The 27,482-nt window shown below is 47.8% G+C and overlaps 1 protein-coding gene across 1 annotated transcript in view; it reads left to right on the forward strand.

Annotated features, from left to right (window-relative positions):
• Positions 1-17,202: 17,202 nt before the first annotated feature.
• Positions 17,203-27,482, forward strand: part of LOC142883404 (latent-transforming growth factor beta-binding protein 2-like) — an 88,176-nt gene continuing 77,896 nt past the window's right edge. The window contains exons 1-2 of the mRNA XM_076018260.1: positions 17,203-18,515; positions 21,691-21,764. Coding sequence (XP_075874375.1) covers positions 18,028-18,515; positions 21,691-21,764 — 562 coding nt within the window. The 5' untranslated portion in view covers positions 17,203-18,027. The remainder of the gene's footprint in view (positions 18,516-21,690; positions 21,765-27,482) is intronic.

The following is a 27,482-nucleotide window of genomic DNA, read 5'->3' on the forward strand; positions in this document are numbered from 1 at the left end:
TTGCGTTATCTGGGAAACACCCGCAAGGCCGCGATGACATGGCTCTGGCCACTCGGTGCAATTAGACAAAAAAAAAAAAGTGAAAGGATCGGGGCTCCTGCTGTTGATTAAAGCTCGCTCTCCTAATCTAACGCTGCTTCGCAGACGCCCCGCTCCTTCAGCCAGTCCGCCGTGACACAACTGCTGAAACCTGGCTCTCGACACGCGAGGCGGGACGCCGCTCGGTCCGAGGCAGGAACAACACGCATGAGCCGCCGCTCGCAGATGAAAGGGCCTCATTAAAACACATTCCTGTATCAATACGCCGGCTGCCAAGATGTCGGCGGTGCCGAGGCCCCGAGACGAGCGGGAGCTTACGAGCCGTAAGCGGTCTTGGAAAAAGTGCAAGGGTGGAGATTAAGTGTCCCCCAGCTGATGGCTGTCTGCTTGATATACGACGTTGGAGGGAAGTTAAGATTCATGGGGTGGACGTCCTGCTGGGACGTGCAGCTGTATTAGATTCACCGTCGGTAAACTTTTCAGAACTCGTATCCCTCTGTTGCATTGTTGCGTCAACCCTCCTGCCAAAGCGGCCAAGTGGTTGACAGATGCCCCTCCCCCTCCATCCGCTACCCCTCCGCTGTCACCACGGCAATCACGCCGAGGATGTGACATCACATTCATTCAGGATTTACTTCACCCCCCCCCCCAGCAGTTTTGCTCCATGCCAGTGGCATCTGCCTTCTCTTCTCATGTGAACAAAGTATCAGTTTATGCGAGTGGCTATAAACAGAGGGCTAAGTTTCCCCAGTTATTTGTGAAATGGCCCCAACACAGTCCTGGATGAAAAATCTTAAATGATTGTAACACAAGGAATTTAAAATAAACACTAAGTAGATGATGACTAATCACCCTCAGAATCCTTCAGTGTATCACGTTACAGCACAATGCGGGCGGCGCAACCTCTATTTGAAAGGCAGCGTTTGTATCAGATTAATGTTTGAAGGAACCCCGATGCCTCATCGTGACCCTTCTCTTGTGGCTGAACCCAACAAACCTCAGTTATGTGCAGCCGCGCGCCACACTAGTGGACCCGCTGCAGGCAGCCCATCTGAATGAACAACCGTGCTGGTGCGCGCACACCGGGGGCCACATCATCGCGTGGAAACTCCACAGCTTTGAGTCATATTTCTCTGCCGGGCGTAGCCGTAGAGTTCGTCAACCCTGGCAGGGGGGGGAATTCAGTCACTCATTCATTCATTCATACTTTCTCCAGATAGAGGATTGTGTTTTAAACGGACTCGGCAGGCCACAATTTGTTGTGCGGCCGCCAGTAGTAGCCACATCTGGGCCACACATGTGCCATCTTCCCGCCTGAGCCGACCCGCGCTGACCAGCTCGCAGTGGGTCTGCAGTGCAGCGAAGGTGCCGACCACACGGGCGCTCCGGTGCCTCAGCAGCTGAGAAACCGGAAGGCCGTTACACAAGGAAAAACATCTCTCTCTCTCTCTCCCTCTCTCTCTTTCTCTCTCTCGCTTTTTCTCAGTAGCTCCATTTCCGTTAGCCCTAGAATTCCGCAAAACATAAATATCGCAATAAAAAGTTGGTCACCTGCAAATCGCAATTGTGCTTTGTTGAAATTTTAGAAATATCGCTTTTATTTTGCGAAAGACTAATGGAAAGGCAACTTCTCTCTCTCTCTCTCTCTCTCTCTCTCTCCCTCTCTCTCAGTAGTGTTTGAAACACTGCTTTTGTTTAGGGAAAAAGGAAACAATCGGTCTTTGTCGGTCACTTGACTGATAAAGACCGCAGGCCATCCTTGGATGGTTGCCAGAGTTAAACAACACGTAAGCAGACGGCGTTGGAGACCCAGTAACGTTGTTTGACGGTCGCTCAGAGGAAGAAAAGTGGAGATGGATGGATGAAAGGGCAGCTTCTCGGCCGAGCTGTTTGCTTTAAACGATCCTCAGACCTGAGGGCCGACAGCTGGAGGGCCCGACGCAGAACCAACTGCTGCCCCCACCCTCTTGCCCGGACGTTGCACACCGTCCGGTTTACACTACGAACGCTTCAACTTTAGGGGGGGTTTGAAATTAGAAAAACAGCTTGAAGCTCGCCGACACTTCTCCGAAGGCTTGACGGGGGAGTTGTTGTGTTGTTGACACGAGGACCTCACAAACACAGTCTCCACAGCAAAAGTAAGGAAGCTGTATACAAGGAAAGGTAGTCAGTTTATCAGCAGAGGAACCATGATTATATAACAGGGCTTTTTCTTTTTTCTTTTTGGCCGTACAGTCTGACAGAAGTTTTTTGGTCTGGTCAATGTATTAAGGAGTGTAAGTTTTTATTGTTCATTTTTGATTAAATAGATGAGGGAATTTGGTAGCAAAGTTACTGTAGCACTGTACTAACTGATACACAATACAATGGTAGCACAGTTATCTCCGGTCAGAGAGGCTGACTCGCTAATCTGAGCTTTACACTCAAACTCCCACTCCAGGGGAACTGGCTCGTGCTTTCGTGAGTCAGAGGTGATGAGGACAGGAAAAAAAGAGATGAGAGGCACACCTGCTGGGAAAACGTTGACAGAGGGAAGCGTGATCGTACCCGGTGCCAAGAGACGGGTCGGTCCGCTGTGAGGAAAGGAAGACGAGGGTGTATCTGTTCCGACTGACAGGAAGATTGAACGCATCCTCCCGGACGGCGCTTCCAAAACGTGCTCGGCCGTCAGTTCAGACGGCAGGCCTCTGCTCCTTATCGGCTTCCTTCTCATGAACACCAGATTGACACAACGTGTTTTGACAGTCACGTAAAAGAAAAGACAAAAATTGGCCGCAGCGGACGTAAAGTTGAAATTTTCGTACGTAAATCTTTTCTCCTGCAGACCCTGAACCTTCCAGGTGCACTTCAGGCCTTGTGACGGGAAATGATGTAACTCATCCAGGGCCCTTTTTTTTTTTTTTTTTTTTGCTCTCTCGCTCTGACTGCGTTGGCATTGTGGCGTCCCTTTCCTGTCGGAGGGTGTCAGCCACCCAGTGTGGGATGATGAGGATACCATTCAGGACGCGCTGGGGTTGGGCACCGAAGGCCAGAGACAAGTGAGGACATGGGAGAGGCCGCCGACACGGCCAAGAGTGTTTGCTTTTGCTCCGGGCGTGTGAGCGACGCCAGGATCTGCCCGTGTATTTTCCTTTTTCTGGTGAGTGATTGAGAGCAGGCCGTGAAGAGGGAGCCCCCGCCAAGGGTCACCTCACTGCAACACCCGGGGACGTGACAAAGCAACACTTTAAATGCACATTTCGAAGCGTGTGAGGTGAAAAACTGTTCCCTGACACATGACTTCACCAACGTGTTTAGATTCAGATTCTTATGACTCACGCTCGGCGAGTATTTTCGGAGAAGTCATAAAGAGGCGGAAGTTTGACTGGCGGCCGCGGTGAGCGATTACCCGAGGAGTCGTGCGAAAACAAAGGCCGCGTTGATGCTTTAGTTTTTTTTTTTTTCGCAGATACGCGAGCTGAACAGAGCGCAGGAGATTTGAAAGGGAGGGAGGTTCTCGTTGACGTGGAATTCCTGCATGAGGTCACTCGGAGAAAATATATGGCCCTGCCGCCGGCTGATGGAGGGAGGAAAGACGAGCTGACCTGCTGCTGATTTGTTTGCTGTGTTTGGACAAACAGGAGGCGGCCGGCGGACGCGGCCAAGCCTTTTCAGCGCAGCGTGTCGCTGCACCGCTGTCATGCACGTCGGACTGGCCGTTGCGTCATCAACTTGACTCCCCGTTTTTGTTCTCTTTCAAAATTCTCAATGGGCTTTAGGCCTGTAGCAGAAAACAGGAACTAGATGAGCCAGTGAACTGTCGAATAAACAGTTCCAGTTTCATGTTTCAAATGGGAAATTTTAACGGATCAAATGCTTTGAAGAAATGAAAACTTGTCATTGTGCATCCTCAGGCTATCAGTGTCAAGGGTCGACTCCACTTATTATTGCATCATGCATTGTTAGCTGTAAGTTTAAGACGTCTACACATGGCCTCTATTTTACTTTAATGTAACTGCCAACTCTGCTCTGGTTGCACTTGTTCCAAATAAAAAAAAACATGCTATACTTCAAGTAAAATAAATGACAAAAAGTCGTTGGACCATATGCTGAATAGAATTTGCTGTGGCCTCAAGTATGGATCATAAACTCATCGACTCGTCCGTTTGCTTTGTTGTCGTCCGTTGCTGTTCTGTGTCATCTTTCCTGCAAATAGCAAGCCTTGTTTTTACGTTTCGCTCTGCTGTCGTCGTACCGCTCACGTTTACGATCATTCATTGTATGCCTCTTTTATATACTGAGTGAGAGTCATGTTGCCAACGGTGGTACCAAACAAGATGCTGCAGCTGCAGCTGCACGTCCCTGCCACAGGGTCTCTGTCAGACTCCCGACACTGAGCCAGGAACTGGGATTTATTCACTGAATTAACGTGCGGTCAGACAAGATTGGTCAGATTAGTCCCGACATTTGATCTAATAGAATGTGGTTTTGCCAAAAACGTACAGACACCCTGGACAGTATTTACTGCCACATAAATTAGAGAGCACTTTTTCGATTTTTATTTTTGTTAAGTATGAAAATTATATAATAAAGGCGGTTATGCAACGACAAGAGTTCCTGGGTGTTGTGTGACAAGGAGATTGCTCTATTTTCTGTCCGCGACTGTGATTAACATTCCCCATGTTGCGGCCAGATGTGGCCTGGCCTCGCGCACGCCTCCAGTGAATTTCTTGATCAGTCCGCCATTAGAGGAGTGACCCAGCACGGCACTATTCATCATCCCCACGGACGACCCGGCGGTTTCGACGAGCCGAGCTGACCCCTCGCCGACGCTCCTTCCTGTTAAACGGCGGGCAGATGGCCGGGGCAAATCAATCACTGGCGGCGACCGGCGGAGTTCCCATCAGGCGAAATCCGGCTGGGGAAAACCGAAAGAGGTGCTGGGAAACGGTAGTAGGGCCGAGAGGCACTGAACCACATCAGGCTCCGGCGTGAGTCAGCGGACGGTAACGCTGACTGACGTCTGTGGCCCATGTTTTGTTTCACTGCCACAGAATCCGTTTGATTTTCTGGGCGGTGATGGTGGGGGACTTGAAAATTTTCTAAATCAATCTAAAAACAACAAACAGCAAGTGGTTTGTTTACGGGTATGCACTGCAGGTCTCTAATGCGCTCCACATTTGTCCATTCTGAAAAATCCCTCACAGCACTTTAGAGGCGAAAAGGGAGCGGAACGCAAAAATGTTGGAGAATTTTCCGCCAAAATGTGTTTCGTGATCTTCTCTGAACATCCCACTCTGAACAGATTTATTTCCAGGGTTCTGGCACGGGAGCGCTAATGCACAGGCGCTGTGATTGGTTCCTCCAGCTGAGCTCAACGCAGGCCGATAGTTTTATCATGTTCCTTGTCCTTGAGTGGCTTCGCCTGTCTTTCCGTTAGAACTCGTCCGCTCGGGAGCGTCTGCTGGATTTCATGAGAGCGCTTCGTGGCAGCCTTATCGCGCCGCCTCGCCCCACATCCACAGCAAAAAGTGATACAGCGCAACCTTGAAGCGCTCGAATGTTGCATTACATTGTGTGTCGCCAGTGTCTTCTCACATTAGTCATAGAAACACTGCTCCATTGTGCAAGGCCCGCCCTTATCTCTGGATCCGTTGCATAATATAATACCATTCGTTTTAATAAAAGCGCTGCTCTGGCGGCCGACGATGGATCGCTCCAGTTGCAGATTGTTTTGCGTTCATTGAATATGAGCAACTGGTGACATATTTTAAACAATGTCTGTATTCCAAGAGCGCTGTGCTGCGATGGCTCGGCCCCTTCTGATATTCATATTGGGAAAAATCGAGTCAGACGGAGAAGAGGGGGCGCTCTCATGTCTCTGTCAAAGAAATGCTCGAGCCAGCCGTTACTGTATTTGGCTCGGCCCCAGGCAGAGATTGAAAACTTGCGAGTCAGCATGCCAAGGACGTGTCCAACACATAAAAAAAAAAACGCTACATCTGCTAAAGTGCAACTTATTTTCACACTGGGAAAAGGAAGAGAGAGAAAACAAACCCAGAATATTTCAGGCTTTATAGGGAGGCTCGCAGCAGCGTTTATAGGTTTTATCGCTTAAAGCCTGTCTGTATACACTGCACTGCACACCAATGGTGTGACTGCACAGTCTGGAGAGTGTAAAGTGCTTCCTTCTCTTCAGAATGTTCAAGTGGAAGTAGTATTGGTATTATGTAACAGGTATAAATTGTGTAGTTGGATGTGTTTAGTTTTACAAACAAACCGTTTAAGCCAGCAGACTCATAGGTCATAGGAAACCACTGCACCAGTTGTCTACCAATAATAAGTGTCTGTAACCTGTGAGCCAAAGTCCATCCTTTGGCTGCTCTCTGTGATGTCATAGAGGGCATTCATTCCTCACCCAGATTTGAGCCAACACCTCCACTTGGTTTTGGTTTCCTTCCAAACGTGGGGCAGGTGCACGAAACTTTACAGCTGAGTATTTTTGCAGGAGGCTGCAAACAAAGGGATTATTATTATTATGTCATTTTCTGGAGATCTATAGAGTTCCGGGGATAATTAATCATGTGAGGCCGCTCCACCGGAGTCGGTAATGGAGAGCCGAGTGGAATGGTTGCCCTTCAAAAAGTCAGCTGCGAATGCTCTTCACCGAGCCGACAGCCTGGACTGACGCGCGTCACAGGCGACCGCGCGGTCCTCTGCGTCGACGTGCCGCCGGCGGTGCCACGCGAAGGAGTCACGAGGATCGGCAGGAGAAGTTAACTCACCTCCCCTGGCACTTGAGGCTGTTTAGCAGCATGTCTGTCTGCGGGCTTATTAAAACTTGGCTCCCTAATGAACATTCGCCCTTGAAGCCTGCTGAGTGCTTAGTGCTGCTCAGGAGACGCGGCTGTGGACACACGGGGCCTCTCTTCCTGCTCCCCACGGAGCGCTCCAGTATAAAACTGAGCCGGACCGGCAGGCCGGCCTGCAGTCATATAAACACTTTTTACATGACAGTGAACTGGAATGTTAACAAAAGGCAGAATGCATTCTGCGGTTCCCGCTACGCGCTTAGTCTTTCTTTATTTATTTATCTCCCCTTGTTGTTGTTGTATTTGGGGAAATTCATACTTTGTGGTTGACTTTCCTTGTTTTTAAGCTTGTCGACGCCTCTTGTTGTGTTTTCTTCCCCCCACCCCCGACGCCTGCTCCCGCTCTGGCTGAGTTGATTTAAAACCCGCTGCTGCTGCAGCAGCATGGGAACATCGGAGGAATCAGCAGTTCCATCCATTCATGATTTCACACCACTGACAACACGCCTGTTGTTGTTTGTTTGTGCATGTGTGTGCCTGTTGAGCGAGTGTGTGTAAACTGGACCGAGCCGTAAATGGGGGGGATGGGGAGGGGCGCGGTTGCATAACCGCAGGTCCGAGCGCACGGCTTCTCCTCAGGGCCGTGATTTACAAGCTGGACAGTGACGAAAGACGTTTAGCAAAACTGATTCCTACTTAGTAGACACGGAGCGCTCACTCTTAATAATCCGCCTCCCTGTCCAGCAGAAGCATCTGCTTTCGGCCCACGAGCGAGTGTCGTTGAGCTCGAGTTTTAAGATTCGATTTAAGGACAAAAACGTGCGGTTCAAAGGGATTCCTCAAAAGTGCCGTGATGAATGGGGCAGCTTTCCCGAACATCTGTCAGAGAGGGGTCCTGTTGTCTGTCTGCCCGGGGTGGTGGTGGTGGTGGTGGTGGTGGTGGTGGTGTGTGTGTGTGTGTGTGTGTGTGTGTGTGTGTGTGTGTGTGTGTGTGAGTGAGTGATTGGAGTAAAGATGAAAGATGGGCTATTGCAAACAGGTCAGCGCAGTCAAAAGGGGGCTTCCTCCACAAGTTGCCAGCCGTCCCTTAAAATACAGAATTGTCCCGTATGAGACGATGAAGTGGTGCGTGCCGTTTTGAATCGATACGGGACGGGGTTGGTCCCGTATTTCTGAGTTGTCTTGAGCATAAATTTATTTTCGACGCAAACTCATGTTGGTTTCCATAGAGTTTGTGTTCAAAACCGTAATCTGCGTCGTTGTACTGGCTGCGTAGCTTGCGTAGAATAGGCTACGATGATTTACCACTACTGGTGAGCCACTGGCCTGTGATGGTCATGTGGCATTCCTCCTTTATTTTTCTGAGTGAAAGTTGGCAACACCAGCTCTCACACGCCCACTCTTCCCCTCAGACCCCGTCCCTCGGATCCCACCATCACAACAAGGTTTCATTGATGGCAGTCGCACCATCCAGACTGAAGTTTGCTCTTTGTTAGCCTGCTGCTGCTGGTGTCAGCTTCTTGACCCCTGGCGACTGATAATTAGCAAAAGCCTGGTGGCAGACGACACTTTGAAGCCACCTCGAGCTGATTGTCGGACTGTGTAAACCCCTCCTTCCCGACCCCCTCTTCTTTTTTTTCTTTTTTTTTTTAATCTTTTCCATGTAGGACGCTCGCTGCAAAGGCATCACAGGTTAAGGCGAGGCCAAAGGTTTGTTCCGACTAAATGGACTATGGGGAAAAGGTTTAATGGATTGAAAAATAACAAGTTTATCATGCTTAATGGGGAGCTATTCGGGTCAAATTGAGCTCATGCGGGGGGGTTAAATCGAATCATAACTTTCTGGCGCTCGACCTTCGCCGTTAATTGGGGGCAGCGAAGAAGATTTTTCATTCACCTAAGCGCCGCTGATGGGAAAGCACATGATTCTCGGCTCGCGGCTAGCCAAGCATGAGGCCTGAGCCTGCAGCAGTCACCACACGTGGACGTTGCATGAAGCCGAGCGCTACGTATGGGAAGGGGGAGGACAGCTTTGAGGAAAGAGAGGAAGAAAGAGAGAAAGAGAGGAAGAAAGAAAGAAAGAAAGAAAGAAAGAAAGAAAGAAAAAAAGAAGGCAGTGAGCAATTAGTCTGACTCAAACCGCAGCACTGTGCTGAATTGATGTGCCGTCGTGTTGGCGGCTGGAAGGCACGTGTCATCAGTGAATCAGCCAGCAAAATGTGGTTCATGCCTCATCCATTCCCAGCAGAGAGAGTAAACAGACCCTAACCTGCATTACTCAACAGTGACTGGGGTCTAATGCCCAAACAACTCTCAATTCAGTAAATCTTTCCTTCGCCCCAAGTGCGTGTGTGTGTGTGGTCAGACCGTCGGGTGGGCGGCATGAGGAAAAAAAATATTTAAATAACTGTTTTTTAGTGTTAGAAAATCAAGGTTTGCGCCGCAGCTGTTTGTTCTGTAAACCCCGATGTTTTTGCGGAGGTCTAGACCAGCAAGAGGCGATTTTTGAAAGCCGCGGAGCAGAGCCCTGAGATCGCAGCTAACCAACGGCTGAGTCATTTTCAGATGTATCGTTTACTTTCTACTTGACCGACATTCTGAGCGGCTTTGTTGACAGCGCCTCGGTTAAAAATGTCTCGAGGATGGCGAGGCCCTCTGGAAGCAATTACGGAGTCAAGCGAGTGAGTTTTTAACACCTCTTGTGAAAGTGCGAATTGTGCTTTTACGGGTCTGGCCTCAAAAATGAAGCTCACTCATTTAAGATTCGCCTGACACTCGTCAGAAGAGGAGCATTTGAAGGTGGAGGCAAGAGAAAACAATATTTTTTTCTAACTCTAAAACTGTCGTTAAAATGGGGGAAAACAACCTTTTGGCTTTTTTTTTTTTTTCTCGCTCAACCTCGCTCAAGTTGCAAGCGTTCAAATTGCACACGCTCCATTTAGATGGCCAACCACTGGAGACACGGCTGTTTGGTGCCAGCGTGAACTCGGCAACATCTCTCCTTTGCCCCATTTTCCATAAACATCCCACCTAATTCAGCTCTGCATTATTCATTTCCTGTTACGTCTCAGTGATGAATAGAGTCATCAGTTAACACTTCCCGCGGGTTGAGTGTGTGAGATGTTTTTTCTCTGCTGCGCTGATAAAGGGGATGTTGGGTAACTGGAGCGCACATTTCACATTGCACATTCCCATCCTCCCACTTTAGCCGCTAAATTTGATTGATGCTTGACCTTGACTTTGACTGGGGACCTCTGTCATCGTTCCAAGACACACGACAGATGAGCTGGGTCAGTGAGCTAGTGGCGAGCCAACGTGGAAACTTGCGTAGTGCGCAGGGGACGGAATGTTATCTCTTGGATAGCTTAACTCAGTGGTTCTCAAACTTTCTCTGTCATGCCCCACCTTGGAGGAAGAAAATTTTTCATGCCCCCCCACCCCCCAAATAAATTTGGGTCTAGAAGCGCCAAATTTGACGTGGCTGTGTCTTGAGGGATCCCAATGAATCTGCAAGTGGTCCCATGTCTCTAGGACAAAGATGACTTTTGACCCCATAGACGTGCATGGCATTAACTAATAAAGAACCCATAGAAAGCGTTTTTGCGTCACATTCAATGACCCAAGATGCTCTGTTACAACTTGTTTAACCCACGGCAATCAGCTTCTGATAAAACTCCTCTCCATTGTAGCATCGCGGCTAACCTCTTTAGCAGCAGCCGGGCTCGCGGCTGCTTCCTGTCTTCTTCTGTGCTTCCATAAGGCAGCTGGTGCAGCCATTGCTTCCTGATTTTCTGGATCACTAAAAGAAACATGGTTAGCACTGTTTGTGAATTGAAATGCTCTCTATTGGAGGCTGGCAAGTTGGGTGATGAGGGGGGAGAGGAGATTTAAGATTAGAAATCTGAGCCATCCAGCCGGTCGGGTGGGAGTAGGGAGGGTGGGTTAGAAAACACAGAGAGGAAGAAGGAGAAACTTTCAAAATGAAAAGTCGGAATGATTGATTACTTACGCACCGACCCTCCTCAGCTGTTTCTTTTGTTGATTCTTTGAAGGGACAAGGAAAACACGACGACGGAACCCTCAGAAGTTGCAACAATGCACGTCAAGCGGGTGCAGCTTCCCTGTCACTCTCAGTTAGACGTCAGCTTTCACCGAGGCTTTCGAGTGTCGCGCTCTGGATGCTTTACAGGCTGTTTTGTGACCGGCGCTCCCCATATCTTTGAAAAATGTCCGCTGTCTGAATAGCCATGGGAAGTTTGTGTTCAACTTAATTGGCTGCCAGCTCGATCCGCCCTTTGAATCGGCTCCAGTGGCATTTATCATGCAGTAGCATGACATCAGCCGGCGCATTGTTCATAGGAGACACTTTTAAATCAAGCTCCAACAGACAGATGGACTGCACCGCAGAATTCAAGGCCGGAGTGGTTCGAAACTCAGCAGTATATTTTCAGTCTGACCAGATCTGAAAACATGAGGCTGTATTTTAAAAGCCCACCAGGGCTGCCATCAATAACACAACTTTTAATGTTGGAAACCGGACCAATAAATTTGAATAAGTCCTCGGGATTCTTGCTCTCGCCATGTCTGAGGCACCTACTTTCATATTACCAAGTTAATCCCTGGTTGTACGGGATGAAGAATGAAGATTCATGCACTAAGTCGGTCAAATAGCAGGGACAGCTCTGTCAGCTGTCTGGGCCTGAACTTCGCTCAGACTTCCCACTCAGCCCCCGAGGTGGAAGTCGAAGGGCAGCGCCTGCCTCGGAATCTCTCTAGAATTCCTGTCCTGGAACCTGGGCAGCGGCTCCGCAGAGGTGGAAGTGTGAGTGACGTCCCTTCCTTCTGGGGTTTGAACTGCGGCAGACAATCTGCCGCGCCGTCTCCGGAGCCCTCGTTGACTCACCCTGGACATCGAGCACATTAATCTCAAACCACACTGATAATATCACTGACTCATTCAACACAGGCAAAGCGGAAAAAAACCCAACAGAAAAACGGAAGATAAATTTAGTGTTTCTTCCCCCCACTGTGACCCTGGGCGTGAGGCTTGACTTCATTCAGTTGACACCCAGCCGGTCGCTGTAATGCTCTATCTATAACGATTTCTGCGTCCAAGCCAAAACCACGAGGGCTTTTAACAAGACCAGAAGGACAATTTGTAAGAGGAAAGAGGTTCATCTAGGTCTTCTTACATTCTTGCATCAATCTTCGATTAAACGTCTCTCCGGCAACTCGTAGATTATTTCACATCTGATCTTAAATCCTTTGGTGAATGAAGCTATAACTCAGCTGTGACGTAATGCGAGGTGGACCACTTGCCAGTCCTTTAATCCGTTTAAATCTGTCTGCGTTTACATGTTTCTGGATCGCTTCACTATTACACGTCCAGAGGGCTGATCGGTCTTCGCTTCGCCTGCTTTCAAGGCTCAGCGTGTAAGATTTAGTGGCATCTTGTGATTAAAAAACACATTGCAAACATGGTTAATGTTAAACCCAGTTTTGTGATGTTTTTTTCCTCTCACATCTTTCACATACCAGCTGTGATGTCGGGATAGAGTCCGTAAACCCCAAACAGGTCCATGTTACTGGCTAACGCAGATAGAGTGGACCAAGTTTTTATGTATAAAGAGTACATATGTGTATGTATGTATACATATATATATATATATATATATATATATATATATATATATATATATATATATATACATATATATATATGTATATATACATATATATATATATATATATATATATATATACATATATATATATATATATGTATATATACATATATATATATATATATATATATATATATATATATACATATATATATATATATATGTATATATATATATATACATATATATATATATATATGTATACATACATACACATATGTACTCTTTATACATAAAAACTTGGTCCACTCTATCTGCGTTAGCCAGTAACATGGACCTGTTTGGACTTTGTGAAATGATGCCATTACATAACAAAAGGCTTCCAGAAGTTTGTGTTTCAATCTCTCTCTCTCTCTCTCTCTCTCTCTCTCTCTCTCTCTCTCTCCCTCTCTCTCACTCTCTCTCTCTCTCTCTCTCTCTCTCTCTCTCTCTCTGTATGTGCATGCCTATTGTTTGCAAAAGGAAACAACAGTTTTTAACTTTCTCTGACCAAAACACATTTTATGTTCCATCTTGTGCCAAAAGATCCCTTTAAAATTCTAAGTATTAGTTGGTTAATGTAGCCTAGTGTGATTTTAGTGCGCACATCCATATTTTTCAAGCCAGGACTTGCAAGGAGCCATAAAACTGAACAAGTATGATAATCATAAAGGACTGAAACGGCCCTGAATGACGCCCACGTGACCTGCCTCCATGACCTTGCTGACAGCAACTCATTCATACGATCAAGGCCCGGCCGTCCGCCTGCATCTTCAGCCATTTCCCATTGTTGCTCCGCCGGCTGTTTTATGTACGCTGCGCTGGAAGCCCTCTGTAAATAGTCCTCCTGTGGCAAAAGCTGTCATGTTCAATGAAAAGGGAAAGCGTTAATAAAGCGCACAATTCCAACTCCGGCTACGCAGTTTTGTAGCTTCCCCTTTTCCACATTTTTCCCTGCCGAGTTCCTTGCCGCTGCTCGCGCTGAACAATGTCGTCATTATGCTTCGGGGAGAGGAGGAAGGCGAGCCGAGGGCTTTGATACAAACAGCAAAAAGGTAGCGGACGAAGAGACTGACGTCCCTTGTTGGTGCTTTCAATTGAGAGCCGTCGCAAGGGGCCGATTCACACGGCTCACTTAAAATTCTGCAGGCGAGGTGAAGAAAACGCTGCCGATACTTGCTCATAATGAGGGCCTCGCATTGTGGCTGTAATGATGCTGTTTGGCTTTCTAATGGCCACACTTGAACTCTGACTCGTTCCCTAGTCAGCGGCGACGAGGCCGCCGCCTTCAGCTCCGTGCATACAAATGTTAGCCTGCTTTCCTCAATGCCTCGGATTAACTCAAGTATCCACCCTTCAAAAAGCCCTTGAGAAGAGTTTCCAAGCAGATGATTGGCTGGACCTTCTACCCTTCGCATTCAAACAGGCCGAGCAAATTTCTTTTTTCTTGTCGTTGTTGCTTTTTCTTTTTACTGCCAGTATTGCCAGATAGCCGCAGCTGGAGGTTTCCAGTTTCTGCCAGCGTCGACTCTGGCCATGTGTCACCGTCCTGTGGTGAGCCGCGATGCGCCGCAGCGGTAGACGAGCCTCCTGGTTTTGCCAAAGGCGGTCAGAAGTCAAGCAAAACACGTCCACAGGGGGGAAAGTCTTCTGTGCTGCTTTTTGCTCAGGCTGTTCACTTTCACTTTTTAACTGCAGCGTTTCATTCCTCTCCCGTCGGGGCTTTCTGAGGACTGAAATTATGCTCTCATGTCATCAAATCCTTGGATAAATTACGAAAATGCTTTCTATTGGAGGTTGACAAGATGGTTGAGAGTTGTGAAAACGTGTCTCGGGATGCTTCCACCGGAGACAATCGAATATACTGTATGTATAATCACAACTGCCTCATGAAAGTGAACCGGAGCAGCAGGCGAAAGCCGAGCCGAGCCGAGCCGAGCCTGAACACAAACCAGAGTGACCTTGGGCCCCCTTTGTCAAGAATGCAAAACGCATAACCCGCAAGCTGCTTGCCTCAGTGCAATTACATGACTTTGATATTGTTATTTTTAGTGCAGCCCTGCGCTTTGTAAGACTCTGCGCACAGTAATGCCGTTCCATTGCTGCTCGCCATTTGAAAGACGATAGGAGCGGCCTGGTTGCCGTGCCAGAGTTTTCAAAGGCCCCTTTGTGCAGGAGATTCAGTCATAGCCAGAGACATCGTCCTGGTATTTACTCTAGAGTTCCTCCAGATGCTTCAAAAATTGTATCAAATTGGACCACATTAAAGCACAATTTCATAACATGGACCGTTGCTCCGCAGTTCAGCAGGCTTTTTGCGGGAACTCCCCTGGCACTGCCTCTTCCACTTTACAACTCGTCTCATCTAAGCGTTGTTCTACACCTTGTCTATTGATCTTTAAAAGATGGCTCCACAACAAGACAACCGCTGTATAACACCCAAACCCTTTTAGCAAGCTACCGTACTCTTGTGAGACATGTGGATAGACTAACGAATTTGTGAACCTTAAAGGTTTAACAGCTAATTGCCTTCAACAGGGATTCTGATTTCAAAATTAAAGGTCACGTAAATAAAAATGCAGAGTTCTGGTTGAAACTTATCTACAGTTATGTGCCTCGAGTGCATATTGTACGGCTTCCAGATATTTTTTCTTACTTGTACGAGTCACTGATGATGGTAGGATTTATGCTATGACTACGATTTTATGTTCCGTTTCTCCTTCTATTCTTCATTTCTGCTGCGCAAGTAAATGGCTGCACTGACTGACTGGAGTGTGAAACTTTGATTCTACTTTTGCTTTCTTTTTAATAATGCAATATTATAATATTATTTCACCTTGCCGGAATTTTAAAAAAAAAATATGTATGGACTCCTGAATGTTCCCTACTTTGGGTGAGTTTGATATAATAAATATTTGTCTCTTCTGGTATCTAGTAGACCTGAGTGGCGCTGGACCTCTGTGGGGGAAAGTCAGCTCGTTTGACGCGGGAGACTCAGTTTGTGACATCAAGGCAGCTGACAACAGCTGCCAGTGCATTTTCCGCTGCGCTCCCAGGCGCTCGCGGCGCTCGTATTTGAAGCTGTTGGCAGCTAACAAGTGGCTTGTCTGCATTTATACGAGCAGCGCGGCAAACATGCTTCTGCGAGGAAAGAATCATGCGGAGTCACGTTACATCATGTGACACGAATACGGGTCGCAGGCCCTTCCGAGGTTTACAGTAGCGGCACTGTTTACGTCACATTATTCGACACGTTGCCATGAAATAACGTGTTGTTTCTTTAAATGGTGATTATATTTGAAAGCTTGGCTCTTTGGTTTACAGCAGCAGGATCTGGCGTATGGCGAGAGAAAGACTGATTACATGATAATTGCATGCGTGAGAAAATGATGCTGGTAAAAGCCTCGTCTGTGCACAGTGTGCAGACAGAAAAAGAAAACGTCTGCAGAGACAGAGAGAGGGACATAAACAACCGGGTAAAAAAAGACTCTTGCAAGCAAAGACTCTTTAACAATTTAGTGTAATGTAATCTGTAAGTGATGTCAAGGTCAGACAGACATGTGAGCCGACGGTCCTAATGGAGGCTATTGTCCAAGATCTGTAGCTCTGATGTGGTAAACAGTCATGAGACAACCGCTTCTCCAATTACAATTTCACTGGGCTGCAACACGACCCGTAATCGCACGTACGAGCTCGGCCCAAGTCAGCCCTCGGATGCGATGTTTCCTATTGAGAGGAGGAAATCCGCGTCTCTCCGGCGGTTTCACTTAACCTTTTCCCAACGTTTTCCCAGGAAAAGTTTCCCTTTTATGTGGTTTGCGTATCTTAGCGATGGCGGGAGGAACGAGCGGGCAGCCTACCAGTCTTCCTTCTCCGCTGCTTGTGTGTTTTGGACGGCGGTGCGGCGAGCGGTAACAGTGCGCCGGGGCCACTCATGAGGGAGACAGGCGTGCATCATTTGCGGGCTGAATGAGAAGGAGGGAGCCAGCGTTCTTTGGGTTGTTCAGGATCTGATTTTTTTGTATTTTTTTTTTTTGGTGGGGGGGGGGAGGGTGCTGTTTCCACAGAGTGGGAGGGAAAGTGATGATGCAGCACCGACCAGAGAGAGCGAGAGAAAGAGAGAGAGAAAGAGAGAGAGAGAGATGAATAGGACGCGTTACATAAGATGGCGTAGTTTTCCAAGAATTCAAGCTGAGTTTTGGACCAATACGTTTCATCTGCAATGCAACATCAAAGCGAGCAGGCAAAACTTTGACATGTTGTAATCAAGTCACACCGAAGGGCAGCTTTGGAAACTGAATTCAGACTGCTACATATTGCACCCCGGTCGAAGCATCTGGGCTCCTTTCAAGTTCTGGAAGACTTTGTTTTTTTTAATACCTCTTATCCAAAAGGCTTATCCACCTCTGAAGAACTCAAAGAACTTTGAAGGAGAGGAACGTTAATAACCGGGGGGGGGGGGGGGGTGTACAGGTATCTTCAACCCTCAAAAGTTACCCTGACCTGGATGACTGAGAATCTTCACAGTCACGTCATGATGCCTGATAGGCTAATAATAGAAGCCTGCTTTAATTGATTTTAATAATGCTCAAACATTACACTCACTTCAAGGAATCCAGCAATCAGTCAGAACCTCGAGGGGAAAAAAACAACATTTGGTTTCAATTTCAAAGTCGGGATATTATTTACTTAATCAATAACTACATCTAAAGTGCAGCTGCATTTATGACTCCAACGGTAGTCCTGTTCAACGGGGGAATTGCAAAAGACACACACGGTAACATGATGTAACTTGGCCGCCTGTATGTGTGCGCGCGCGTGCGCTCTCTCTCTCTCTCTCTCTCTCTCGCGCGCGCGCGCGGACACATGGACCGAGCCGTGCAGTCAGTGGAGCAACAATGCGGCCGACAAAGGGGGAGTTTCTTCTTGCAAAGCGCATGCAATCCCTACGAAAAGAAAAAAAAAAAAAAAAAAAAAAAAATTCCCGGTGACTTCAGTTCCAAGGAGGTGGTGATATTCATGGGAGCACGATTCAAACTCTCACTTGGAGCAGGAGACCAGCACTGAGCTGCCCTGGAGCCAGCGCACGGCTGCTGCTGCTGCTCTCTTTTACAAACACATGGATTAATGCCCGTTCTGCTGGGAAGAAAAAAAAAATAATTATATATATATATATATATTGCATGCTGCTGACGCGCAGGAAGGAGTGAGATTTTCTTAGCTTGTAGTTAATTGGCGCCGATTTACTTGTGAAGCTGAGGACATTCTGGGCAGAGTCCTACCTGGGCATTATGAAGACATATCCAGGTTATTTTCACTCCCGGGGGAGGATGCCGATTTGCTGAACTTGTGCAAAATCGCCGGGGATTTATTTTATTCTATTTTTTTTTTTTAAATGTATTTATTTTTGCACTCTTTAAAACATTTGATTCTATTTCAGCGGCTCTCGCTGAAGCTGAAACTGAAACGCGACCTGCGACCATTTACGCGGTTACTTTGGGGGGGAAGAAAATAAAAACTTTGCAGAGCCCAAGATGGACCGCGCAGGATTTGCCCTTCTAGTAATTCTGGCCGTTGCGCTCGTTCGAATTAGTGACAGTCAAAGAGGCGCAACAGGTGGGAGAAGAGAAGAGGGCGCAGGGGCAGGGCGGGCGCTCCGGGACCAGCACCAGCACCAGCACCAGTCCCGGGACAGCGATCAGGGTCAGCCGCCAAGGCGGCCAGAGGGCGCCGCGTCGCCCGCTTCTTCCCACCAGACGTCCGGCCACTCTGGGAGTCGGAGCCGCCGACCCAGGGGGGCGTCATCCGCGGCGGGTGACAGGCACCCATCCGTGGCGGCGCCGGTACACGCAGCGGGCGGCTACCGGGAAGACAGCGCCACAGCGCCGCGGGATGTTGCGCTGCGCACCGCCAGACACCCGATCAGCCTGCAGCAGCAGCAGCAGCAGCAGCAGAACAGAGCCAAAGTGAACCGCAGGCAGAGCAGCAGGCTGAGCTCTGCCAGCGCCAGAAGACTCGCCGGGTAAGAATGACAGCACAAAGCCAGAGTTGCAAAATGTTTTCACTTTTCGCAGCGCTGCTCGAATTACTCGCGTTCACTGCTTCTGAAGGGGTCTGCGTGGCCTACTTCAGCCGTCAGCCCACGTGGTTGGAGTGTTAAAAGCGAAGGTGCCCCCACGTTCTCAGGAAACACGACAAAACTCACAGATTAAAACAAACGAAACAAAAAACAGGTTGTTGCTGCTCCTCTGGATGTTGTGCATCAAAGAGTCCTGAGTGTCGTGAGGGTTGGAACCTCACTCAGACTGCTGTCAGCAGACTGTGTGATGTGTATGTTGTTGCCTTCAGGGTCATGGCAGGACAGGGGATAATGGGCGAGGTTGCCCTCTGCTAATTAGGAGATGTGACGGCGGGAGAACTGAATGGGTTAATTGCACTCAAAGTGTTGAGATACTAATACCATGCTGCATTATCGCGTTTCCTCCCATTAGTCCACATCACACTGTTGTATTTGGATGGTAGTGGTGATGAGAGTGGATGCAGACAACTTCGCTGTATATGCCCTAGTTTTTTATTTATTCATTTATTTATTTATTTTTTCTTTTTAATGTTGCCTGCAGCCAAGTATTGTTGTGGCCCAAATGGAGCCTTGGCTGGTGAACATGTGCAATTTTCCTCGGTGATCAGAAACACCTGTTCCTCTGATGGGCCGCCCTCAATTGCTGCAAAACCCTATTTTTGTCTCTCCCTCCTTTATTCCAAACAGGACGATGGATTGTTTCCATATTAAAGCCCTTTTCTCTCTGTTAAATGAACCCTGGTAGAACCCAGTCCCGCTTGTCCCTTAGGGACTCAGAGGAGGGGAGACTGTTTACATAATAATCAGACTGGGATTTTTAATGGCTCACCTTGTGCTGCAGTGAAATATGTTAATGTTATATCTCTCCAGAGTGTCATAACAGAGCCACTTGGCTTTAGGAAATTGATTTTGTACGGTGAATTTATTGGGGATACTTTACAAGCAGTCGGATTCAGGCAGTGGGTTCACCATGGATGTGGTGTGTGCTTACCTAAGTCCAAATTTAAAGGTTCCGTACTGGGCAAAATTCTCTTGACCATCGCTCTCCAACAGTGATGGCCTTGAAATGAACTTCCTAGAAGCTGGCAAAGTCCAAAGTTACTTTTTTTTTTAAGAGAGAAATGCAAAAACTCAATGCTGTAAATCATCCCTTTGTGATGTCACAAAGTGCTATATATATCTAATGTGCCACTAATACCCCTCAAGTAGTTTTGGCACACGAACCAGGTTTTTGTTCCACTTTCTGTTCCAAACATGCTGAACATATTCAATTGAGAATTTTGGTAATGGGCTGTGATCTATACATGTCTTTTGATCATTAATCGAGCAAGGCTGCTCCAAAGCAGCCTGGACTGAAGAATAAAGAACAATACAGGGCCTTGATTAAAGCAAAGAGGAATAACTGACTTCAGTTTTCAGCCAATGTCTGTGAATCGTTTGTTTTCTTAAAGATGCCATCCATCCATCCATCCATCCATCCATCCATCCATCCATTCATTTATGTAAGCAAAAATCACACTCAGAGGAAATGTAATCGTTGTCCAGCGCTTGTGGCTAAATCCTTTTCTCTCTGTTACAAATATGTCATTGGAATGACGCCGTCCATCCCGCCTCAAAAACAACATTTCCCAGAGCGTACGTCTGCCTCTCGCCGGCGGCTAGACCGAGCCTCTTGTTTATTTAAGGCGCTCGCAACGGGCAAAAAATAGCCCCTCGCTCGTAGCGTTAGATCCAACGCGCTTTTATGGCGGCGCGAGACGAATGCCTTGCGCCGCGCTGCCAATAAAACATATTGCAGCATCGAATGAATGGGCCTCTTTGAGTTTTAAAGTAGCATAATGGGGCCGTCGCAAAGCTCAGCGGGAACATTCCCATGTAATAGCCTCGGACTGCGAATCTGAGCACTTTGATTCATTAGCTTCAGATGAATCATCCGCCCGCTTGTTAGGGAAAGTGTTTTCACGACACGTTTCCTCTTGGAATTCCCACTAAGCCTGCCTTTTTGCTGTACCCCGGGGCGCCGGCAGCACCGGGTTCACTCAGCCCTCCTTTACATCCGCGTTGACTCAGCGTGACTCCCCCCCCCGCCCCGACTGCCCTCGCTGCACCTGCCAGACGTCGGGCTGATTCAGACAGCACAGCTGTGAAATAATACTGCCTCGTGTTGGGGTTTCAATTAAAACATCACTAGGTGTGAACAGGGTGTCGTATTTTATCCCGGGGGCAAGATCCTCATGGTGTTGTATAAAGGCTCAGTGCAGTACGTATATCCCCTGATGGAATTTGAATGCGATGACTGATGTCTTTGGCACGGGGCACGGCCTCGCGTCTTTGATTTAGGACTGGGCTAAGCCCACCAGAGGGCCCCAAACAAGTGCTTGTTATCCCTGTGACGCCTCGATAACGCTCCAAGTATCAAATGAGCACAATCCGGCTCAAGGTCAGTGAGTCAATTCCTGTTATCGCCCCGGAGCATCGTGAGTCAGATGTTCGCTTACTGGAAGATTCGTCGGGAGGACGGCGGGGCCGAGCTTCCATTCCAGCGGCTTGACTGTTACCCTCCAACTGCTGACGCCGCCTGGTGCTTTTCCATCAATCTGACATCCGCTGTCGGGCCCCGGTCGCAGACTTAAGAGCGCCAAAAAAGAATCCAGCAATGGCTGTTTATGACTTGTCGTCTTTCATTAAGTCTGTGATTTACAGGAGGATGCCGGGGTCCTTTTTCCGTTTCCTGCGTATCTCGCATAATCTCCTCAAGGGCTCAGATAACTCTGCACTCAGTCTGGACTCTCACGTAACAGGCAGAGGAGGCTCGTGGCTCTCGCGTTCAGATAGGATTTCGTGACTCGCCCTGAGAATTCTTATCCGAGATAATGTAATTACGGCAAGGTCTCCGAGGCGTTCATATCAATAAGGCCCGCCGCATCACAGCCATCTGAAACTCTTGACGGCGCTCGCGGTCATGATGGGTTTGTAATGCGAAGGGCTGGAGGCCTGACGCGCACTCTGTTGTTGCTCCGCAGGCTACACGGAGGCCCTCCGCCGTAATGCGCGCCTCCTACAGTGCCATCAGTGTCTCATTTCACCCTCCTGTCTGTATGTGTCTTCTTTTGTTCAGACCTAATGTCTGCGGAGGCCATCAGTGCTGCTCGGGCTGGGCTCTGGCTCCGGGAACCAATCGCTGCATAAAACGTAAGTAAGAACTCACCACTGTGTAACTTCACCTCCGTGAATGAAGTCTAACTTTTTTTTTTTGCTCCACAAAAAAACAATTTTGTCCCACAGTACAGTAAACTCTGCGTGTTGCGCGCTCCGGGGACTCAGGAGCTCGTAAAAAGTCTGTGCAGACGGAGGCGCTTCACATTCTTGGGCAAGCAGACTGAAAATAATGCAGCAAACATCCACTAATGACTATCCCATCGCATGGAATTGGCCAATAAAAGTATTCCCAGGGTGTTAAAGCCTCGCTGCTCGCGCTTGTCGTGGAGCCTTCCCCTTCCCCGCGAAACATCCTCGCCTGAAAATTACCCCCACTTAGCTCCTGGCTCCCTTTATGACACAAGTTCTTAATTATGGGCGGAACCTCTTTTTCCCTTTATTTGACCGCAGCCATATATCCCCTCTGCCAGTTAATGAAAAAGTTGAACAGAGGACAGCAGCTGTGTGTTTGAACAGTCGGCGCGGCCTGCACGCGGGTAATCTTCCTCGTCTCTGAGTGAAATATTGATCTCCTTATCAGATTGAAGTGAGGAAGCGGCTGTGGCGTCTATCAGCGGCCCGGCCGTTAGCTTCGGAGGGTCTCGGTTATTCAATACAGACCCGGCCCTTTGCGTGGCATGCTCCAGTTTCACGACAGACTGAAATAACAGGTTGGAACTGGAGCAGGAGTTATCTTTAAATTTTACGAGTGAGGTAGAACTTGTCCACCAACTCTATCAATCTATCTATCTATCTATCTAGCTATCTAGCTATCTATCTACTGTATCTATCTATCTATCTACTGTATCTATCTATCTATACACACATAGACACACATGTATCTCATCCAGCTGATTACAGAACATGCCTATTTGCCCCAGCAGCCTCCTAATTAGACCTCCTTCCCTCCAGCTCAGTGCGAAGCCTCCTGCTAACCACCCTCCCCATCACGTTCCAGCTAAAGACACAATTACCAAGGTGTAAATTAGGCCTAGCATCGAGTTGCAATTGGCCAAATTAAAAGAGTAAATACTTTCAATCTGCCAGAAAGTAACAGGTTGGGTCTAACGCAGGCTGTGCTCAACTAGGCAGTGCATCAGAGCGGGCCCAGTGGTCTGTCTCACCATCTGGACCCTCTTACAGCTTGGCCCCGGCCCAGGTCTGACTGGAGGCTATGCTATCATCAGCTGAGTGAAGCCCCCACGGCCGGCAAGGTGCCAACACAAAGGCCCCAGACTGGAGCTGGGACTAGCAGCTCCCACGAAGACCTCCGTGGAGGAAAACAGGCTCAGGCTACCCTGAGCCCGAGACCCACTTTGCTTTATTAGGAGATGGCAGCATGAGAGAACATGTTCACAGTGGGGGAAAGAAAAGGAACAAACCTGTCGAGTGCCGCAAGCCTGAGTGAAAACACATCGTAGCCAAAGCCTCGTCTAGGAAATTTTCGCTGAAGGGATTGAAGTAATGTCTGATATTAAAAGTGTCAGCGGGCTTCACCCTTGAGACTGGATTTCAGTGTCTGGACTTGTGGCGTCTCAACAATGCCTCCTTGTTCATTTGGGTTTTAGCTCACAGCAAATATATGACAGGATCGTGACTTGTCCAGAGGGTGCGCTCTACATGTCTTTAGCATTTTTTTTATTTATTTAATGGACTGGGCCATGTCTGGGTCTCTGTGGGACAGGTTGATTGTTTTTTGGCTCTCTGAAGACTTGGTCCCAGCCCCAGTCCTGGCAGACCTGGTGCAGATAAACTGGTTTGCCCTTTGAGCGCACGCAGAAACCGTGTCCTGAAAAAGATGCTTGTTGCAACTAAAACTTTTCACTTGATTTTTAGGTGAAAAATACACCAAATAAGTTTCACATCACTGAAGCTTGATCTTGCCTCCATCCGTCCGGCTGACGACAAGCCAAGGACTATAGGGGTGCATCCATGTTAATGCCAGTCCCTTGTTACCACCATGTGTGAAGATTCACATCTCTTTACTAAACTGACTGTTGTGAGCAAGGATGGAGGCAACACTGCAGCCTGGGCCTTTTGCCGGACTTGTAACGTAGAGCCGCATATTCAGCCACAGTCACAGGTGCCATGAGCGTATTCTGGAAGACGAAAAACAAATCTACTGTAGCTCTGTTCACTACTGACACCTGGAACAGAAGTGGCGTCACATATATATAGCCTGCTGAGATGGAAGCCCAATACAGGAAAATGAAAACAATACAGAATAAAAAGGGACATCCTCTGGTGTTACGTAGTTATTTGGCCCCTAACTTCCTGTTACAACTGATGCTTTAGACCTTCCACATGTTTGGAACGTGGCGACCATGAGCCAGGAGTGGGGATATCACTAACCTCAGAGCTGTAAATGCCCTTTGTGACATCACAACGTGGCCAAAGAACACAGTCCTACAGCACATGCTGGGTGGGCCGTGTCTGTTTTTATGTTTTTTGGTCTCTAAACGACATGTTGCTTTTAAATCAACTCTGATTGTGGAGTCAAACACGGTGACATTTTAGTGAGAAGCTGCTGCATAAATATTTTGTGGATAAACAGAAACAAGACCAGACTCTGACTCCTCAGTGGCCATTCAGGCTGAGTTTTCTGTGTGGAAAAACTTGAGGGATTGGACCTTTGCGCCTCCTGCCGCCCGGTGGCTAGTTTATCTTTTAGCATTATCCACCACATGCTGCGTGTCTCAATTTAAAGTCCCGGAGGGAAGGAAAACAAGGCTGAAACACTCCGGTGACAGATAAGTATCACTCACACGGCGCGAAAGCTACGGCGTGGGAATGGCGGTAATTACACAAAAGGGGGAAACTAAGAGTTTAGCGAAAGTTGCGTTCAGTTTGTATTGGGAACAGGCACAGTAATCTGTTTACCAAACACTAAGCCTCTTAGCTGCAGCATTAGGATAGAAATTCAAATTGTCAACAAGTTTAAGGACAAATACGGTAATCCATAATTAGACAGAGAATGCAGAATTGCTGTTTGGGCTCTTTTTGGTTTCTTGAAGGAGAAGTAAATCTGCATTACTGCGGCGCAGTTTATGGATTCTATCTGCTCTTCTTTGTGTCTGCTCTTAGAGGCTTTGAATTTGACTTTTGCTCGTGTAGCAGCAAATGGATTCTTTGGCGTGCGCAGCCCCGGTTGAGTGGTGGATATCAGGATAGAGTTTCATGGCAAGTTACTCCTGGGTTGAGCTATTCCGTCGAATGACACACAAAGGTAGCCCCTCGGCCTTAAAATGAAACAGTTGGCCTGGCACGGCTCTTATGTTCTCCAGCTCGGGCTTCTCCAGTTGACAAGGCTCGCCTCGTAATTGGATTAATGGCATGTTCCTGCCACACACAGAGCTAATGGGCGAGACAATATGGAATAGTTCATGTGAGTAGGGGGTACGCAGTAGTGGGGAAACGCTCCCTGCAGCAGGACAGGAACTTACGATTTAACCTGAGCTCACAGGGCTCCCCGAGGTGCCGCCTTTTAGGTTGTGCAGCGCAGTTCCCTTTCACCACACTATACATTACAAAATTTCTGGCAAAAGGCCGCAGTCCATATGGAAACGTGCTGTGAGCTGAGCCAAGAGCCGTTGATTTAAGCCCCGGTGTTGTCTCAGTGGGCGCGGATGAAAGGTGCACAGGACCAAACATTGTTTTCAGGGAACGGGACACGGTTGAGAGCAGGTTCTGTCTGATTCCCTTCCAGCTTTTTCTTAGCCTACTGTGTCCCACACCGTGTCAACCCATAAGCGACTCCTCATGCAACCATCTCACGCTTTTCGCTGCTTGAGTCCGATCCAAGGTGAACCCGGGAAAAATTCAAATAAAATAATGAAGCATGTCTCTAAATTCCATCTTGCCCTTTCTCATCATCCATCCCCAAGTCGCCAAATTGTGGAATTTTAGCTTGTTTTTGGATTGAAGATGCTGGAGTTCCTGGAGGGAGCCCATGCGGTGACGAGGAGAACATGCCAACTCCTCACAAGAAAGGCCCACGTTGGAATTGAACCCGGGACTTTCTTGTTATGAAGCTACTGCCAACCACTGCACCGCCGTCCTGCCTGCCCAGCGTCATAGTTCTGAAAACCAAAGTCATCTTAAATGCCTCCAGGGTTAATAGAAATATTTAACTTTTTTGTTGTTGTAACTTTTGCTTTTTATATATATAAAAAAGGAGCTTGTTAAATTTCAATATGAATAAAACAGCATGCGTAAATTGCGTCCAAAGCCCTCTTGCTGCGGAAACATGTGTGGCACAGCTGATGCCAGGCACAGCTGTACCAAGGCTACAAAAGCGAGAACATTTTTCAACTCCAAAGCAGCAGGGAAGTTCGCCATTTTCAATTTTAATGCCAGGGACACCAGGTTTTAAAAAAAGGGGGACACATAAAGTTGCAACATTAAAATAGTAGTTGTAGAATTTTTCTAAACGTCATACACGGAAATGATTAAACATCTTAGTCAATTTAAGAAATTAAACATAATCAAACTTTTTGCTGTTTAACACCTTGAAATCTTTTTTTTACTGACTTTGTTGGGTCCCTAAACCCACCTGTCAAAACCACTGACCTGATAAATACAAGCCACCTCACTGAGCTTTGACTGACTGTCAAATATGCAACAGAGGACACGAGTGCTGTGCAAAAGATGTAATCTTCTCCAAGTTTTCTCCTCTCAATTGAAAAAAACAAGACTTCAAGGAGCTGGCAGCGAAAGTGCAGATGCACTTGAGTATCGAGGCTCGCATGTGGGCTTTTTTTAACGGGCTGACAAGGAAAAGATTTATCTGCGGAAGTGCGCTGTTTTTGACGTGCACTTCACATGATAGTATGTGTCGCGGCAGAAGATCGGATGAGGTTTGGAGCTGAGGAATGTGCGCTGTTTAATGTACGACAGCATCTCCAAATGCGGCTATAGGTAGTTGGAAGTTCTCTGTATTTTACACAAGACAGCCTTGGATGGACTTTATGAATGATTGCATTGATGGTCCTGCAGCTGCTTATGTCCTGCAGGCACTTTTCAAAGATTTTCCCATGAATAGAAGAAGGTCGAACCAAACCTACAGAGCAGCCTCCACCGTTTTACAAGAACAGGGGGAAGTTTTTTTTTCCCTTTAAATGCTGCTTTTCTTTGGTGACGTTGCCGGCCGACAGACAGCCGCAGAGAAACTCCTCGGCTTTATGTGTCACGTGGGGGGATTTGCGGGGGTTGCACGGTTCACAGTTCAGGGGCCTGACGCTCGACTGGCAGGCAGTGCCGAGAATTATGGCCCATTAGACGGATCCTGTAATCAATACACACCCCATCATCCCCGAACCCGTTATTAACATAGATGTCTGACAGCTCGCCCCATACTTTGTCTCACCAAGCCGGGAGTGCCGCTCCCCGTCTCAGCTTCACAGCTGGTGTGTGTGTGTTTGTAGGTTGCAATTGGCCGCTGCTTTGGCCTCCTACGCCACATGTTTTTCTAATTGCTACCACAGACTTAAGTGTGGTGAAACTGAAGCGCTGCTCAGCGTCTGGTCCCAAGACGTCGCTCCTCCAACGCTACGTCCCTCATTTGTCTCCGTTTGCACGTCAAAGCCGGAAGGTGTACCTCTAGGACGTGTTGGCGCCCCTCTTTTCTTTTTCCTCTCCTGTTTGCGAGTGTTTAAAAAAAAAGCCTGTCTTGACTGACGTTTACAAAGCGCCATTAGCCTTCTTCTCTGTCAC

This window comes from Nelusetta ayraudi, unplaced genomic scaffold (assembly GCF_046127955.1).
Source record: "Nelusetta ayraudi isolate G7.1 ecotype Tasmania unplaced genomic scaffold, CSIRO-AGI_Nayr_v1 ptg000007l, whole genome shotgun sequence".
NCBI classification, from domain to species: domain Eukaryota; kingdom Metazoa; phylum Chordata; class Actinopteri; order Tetraodontiformes; family Monacanthidae; genus Nelusetta; species Nelusetta ayraudi.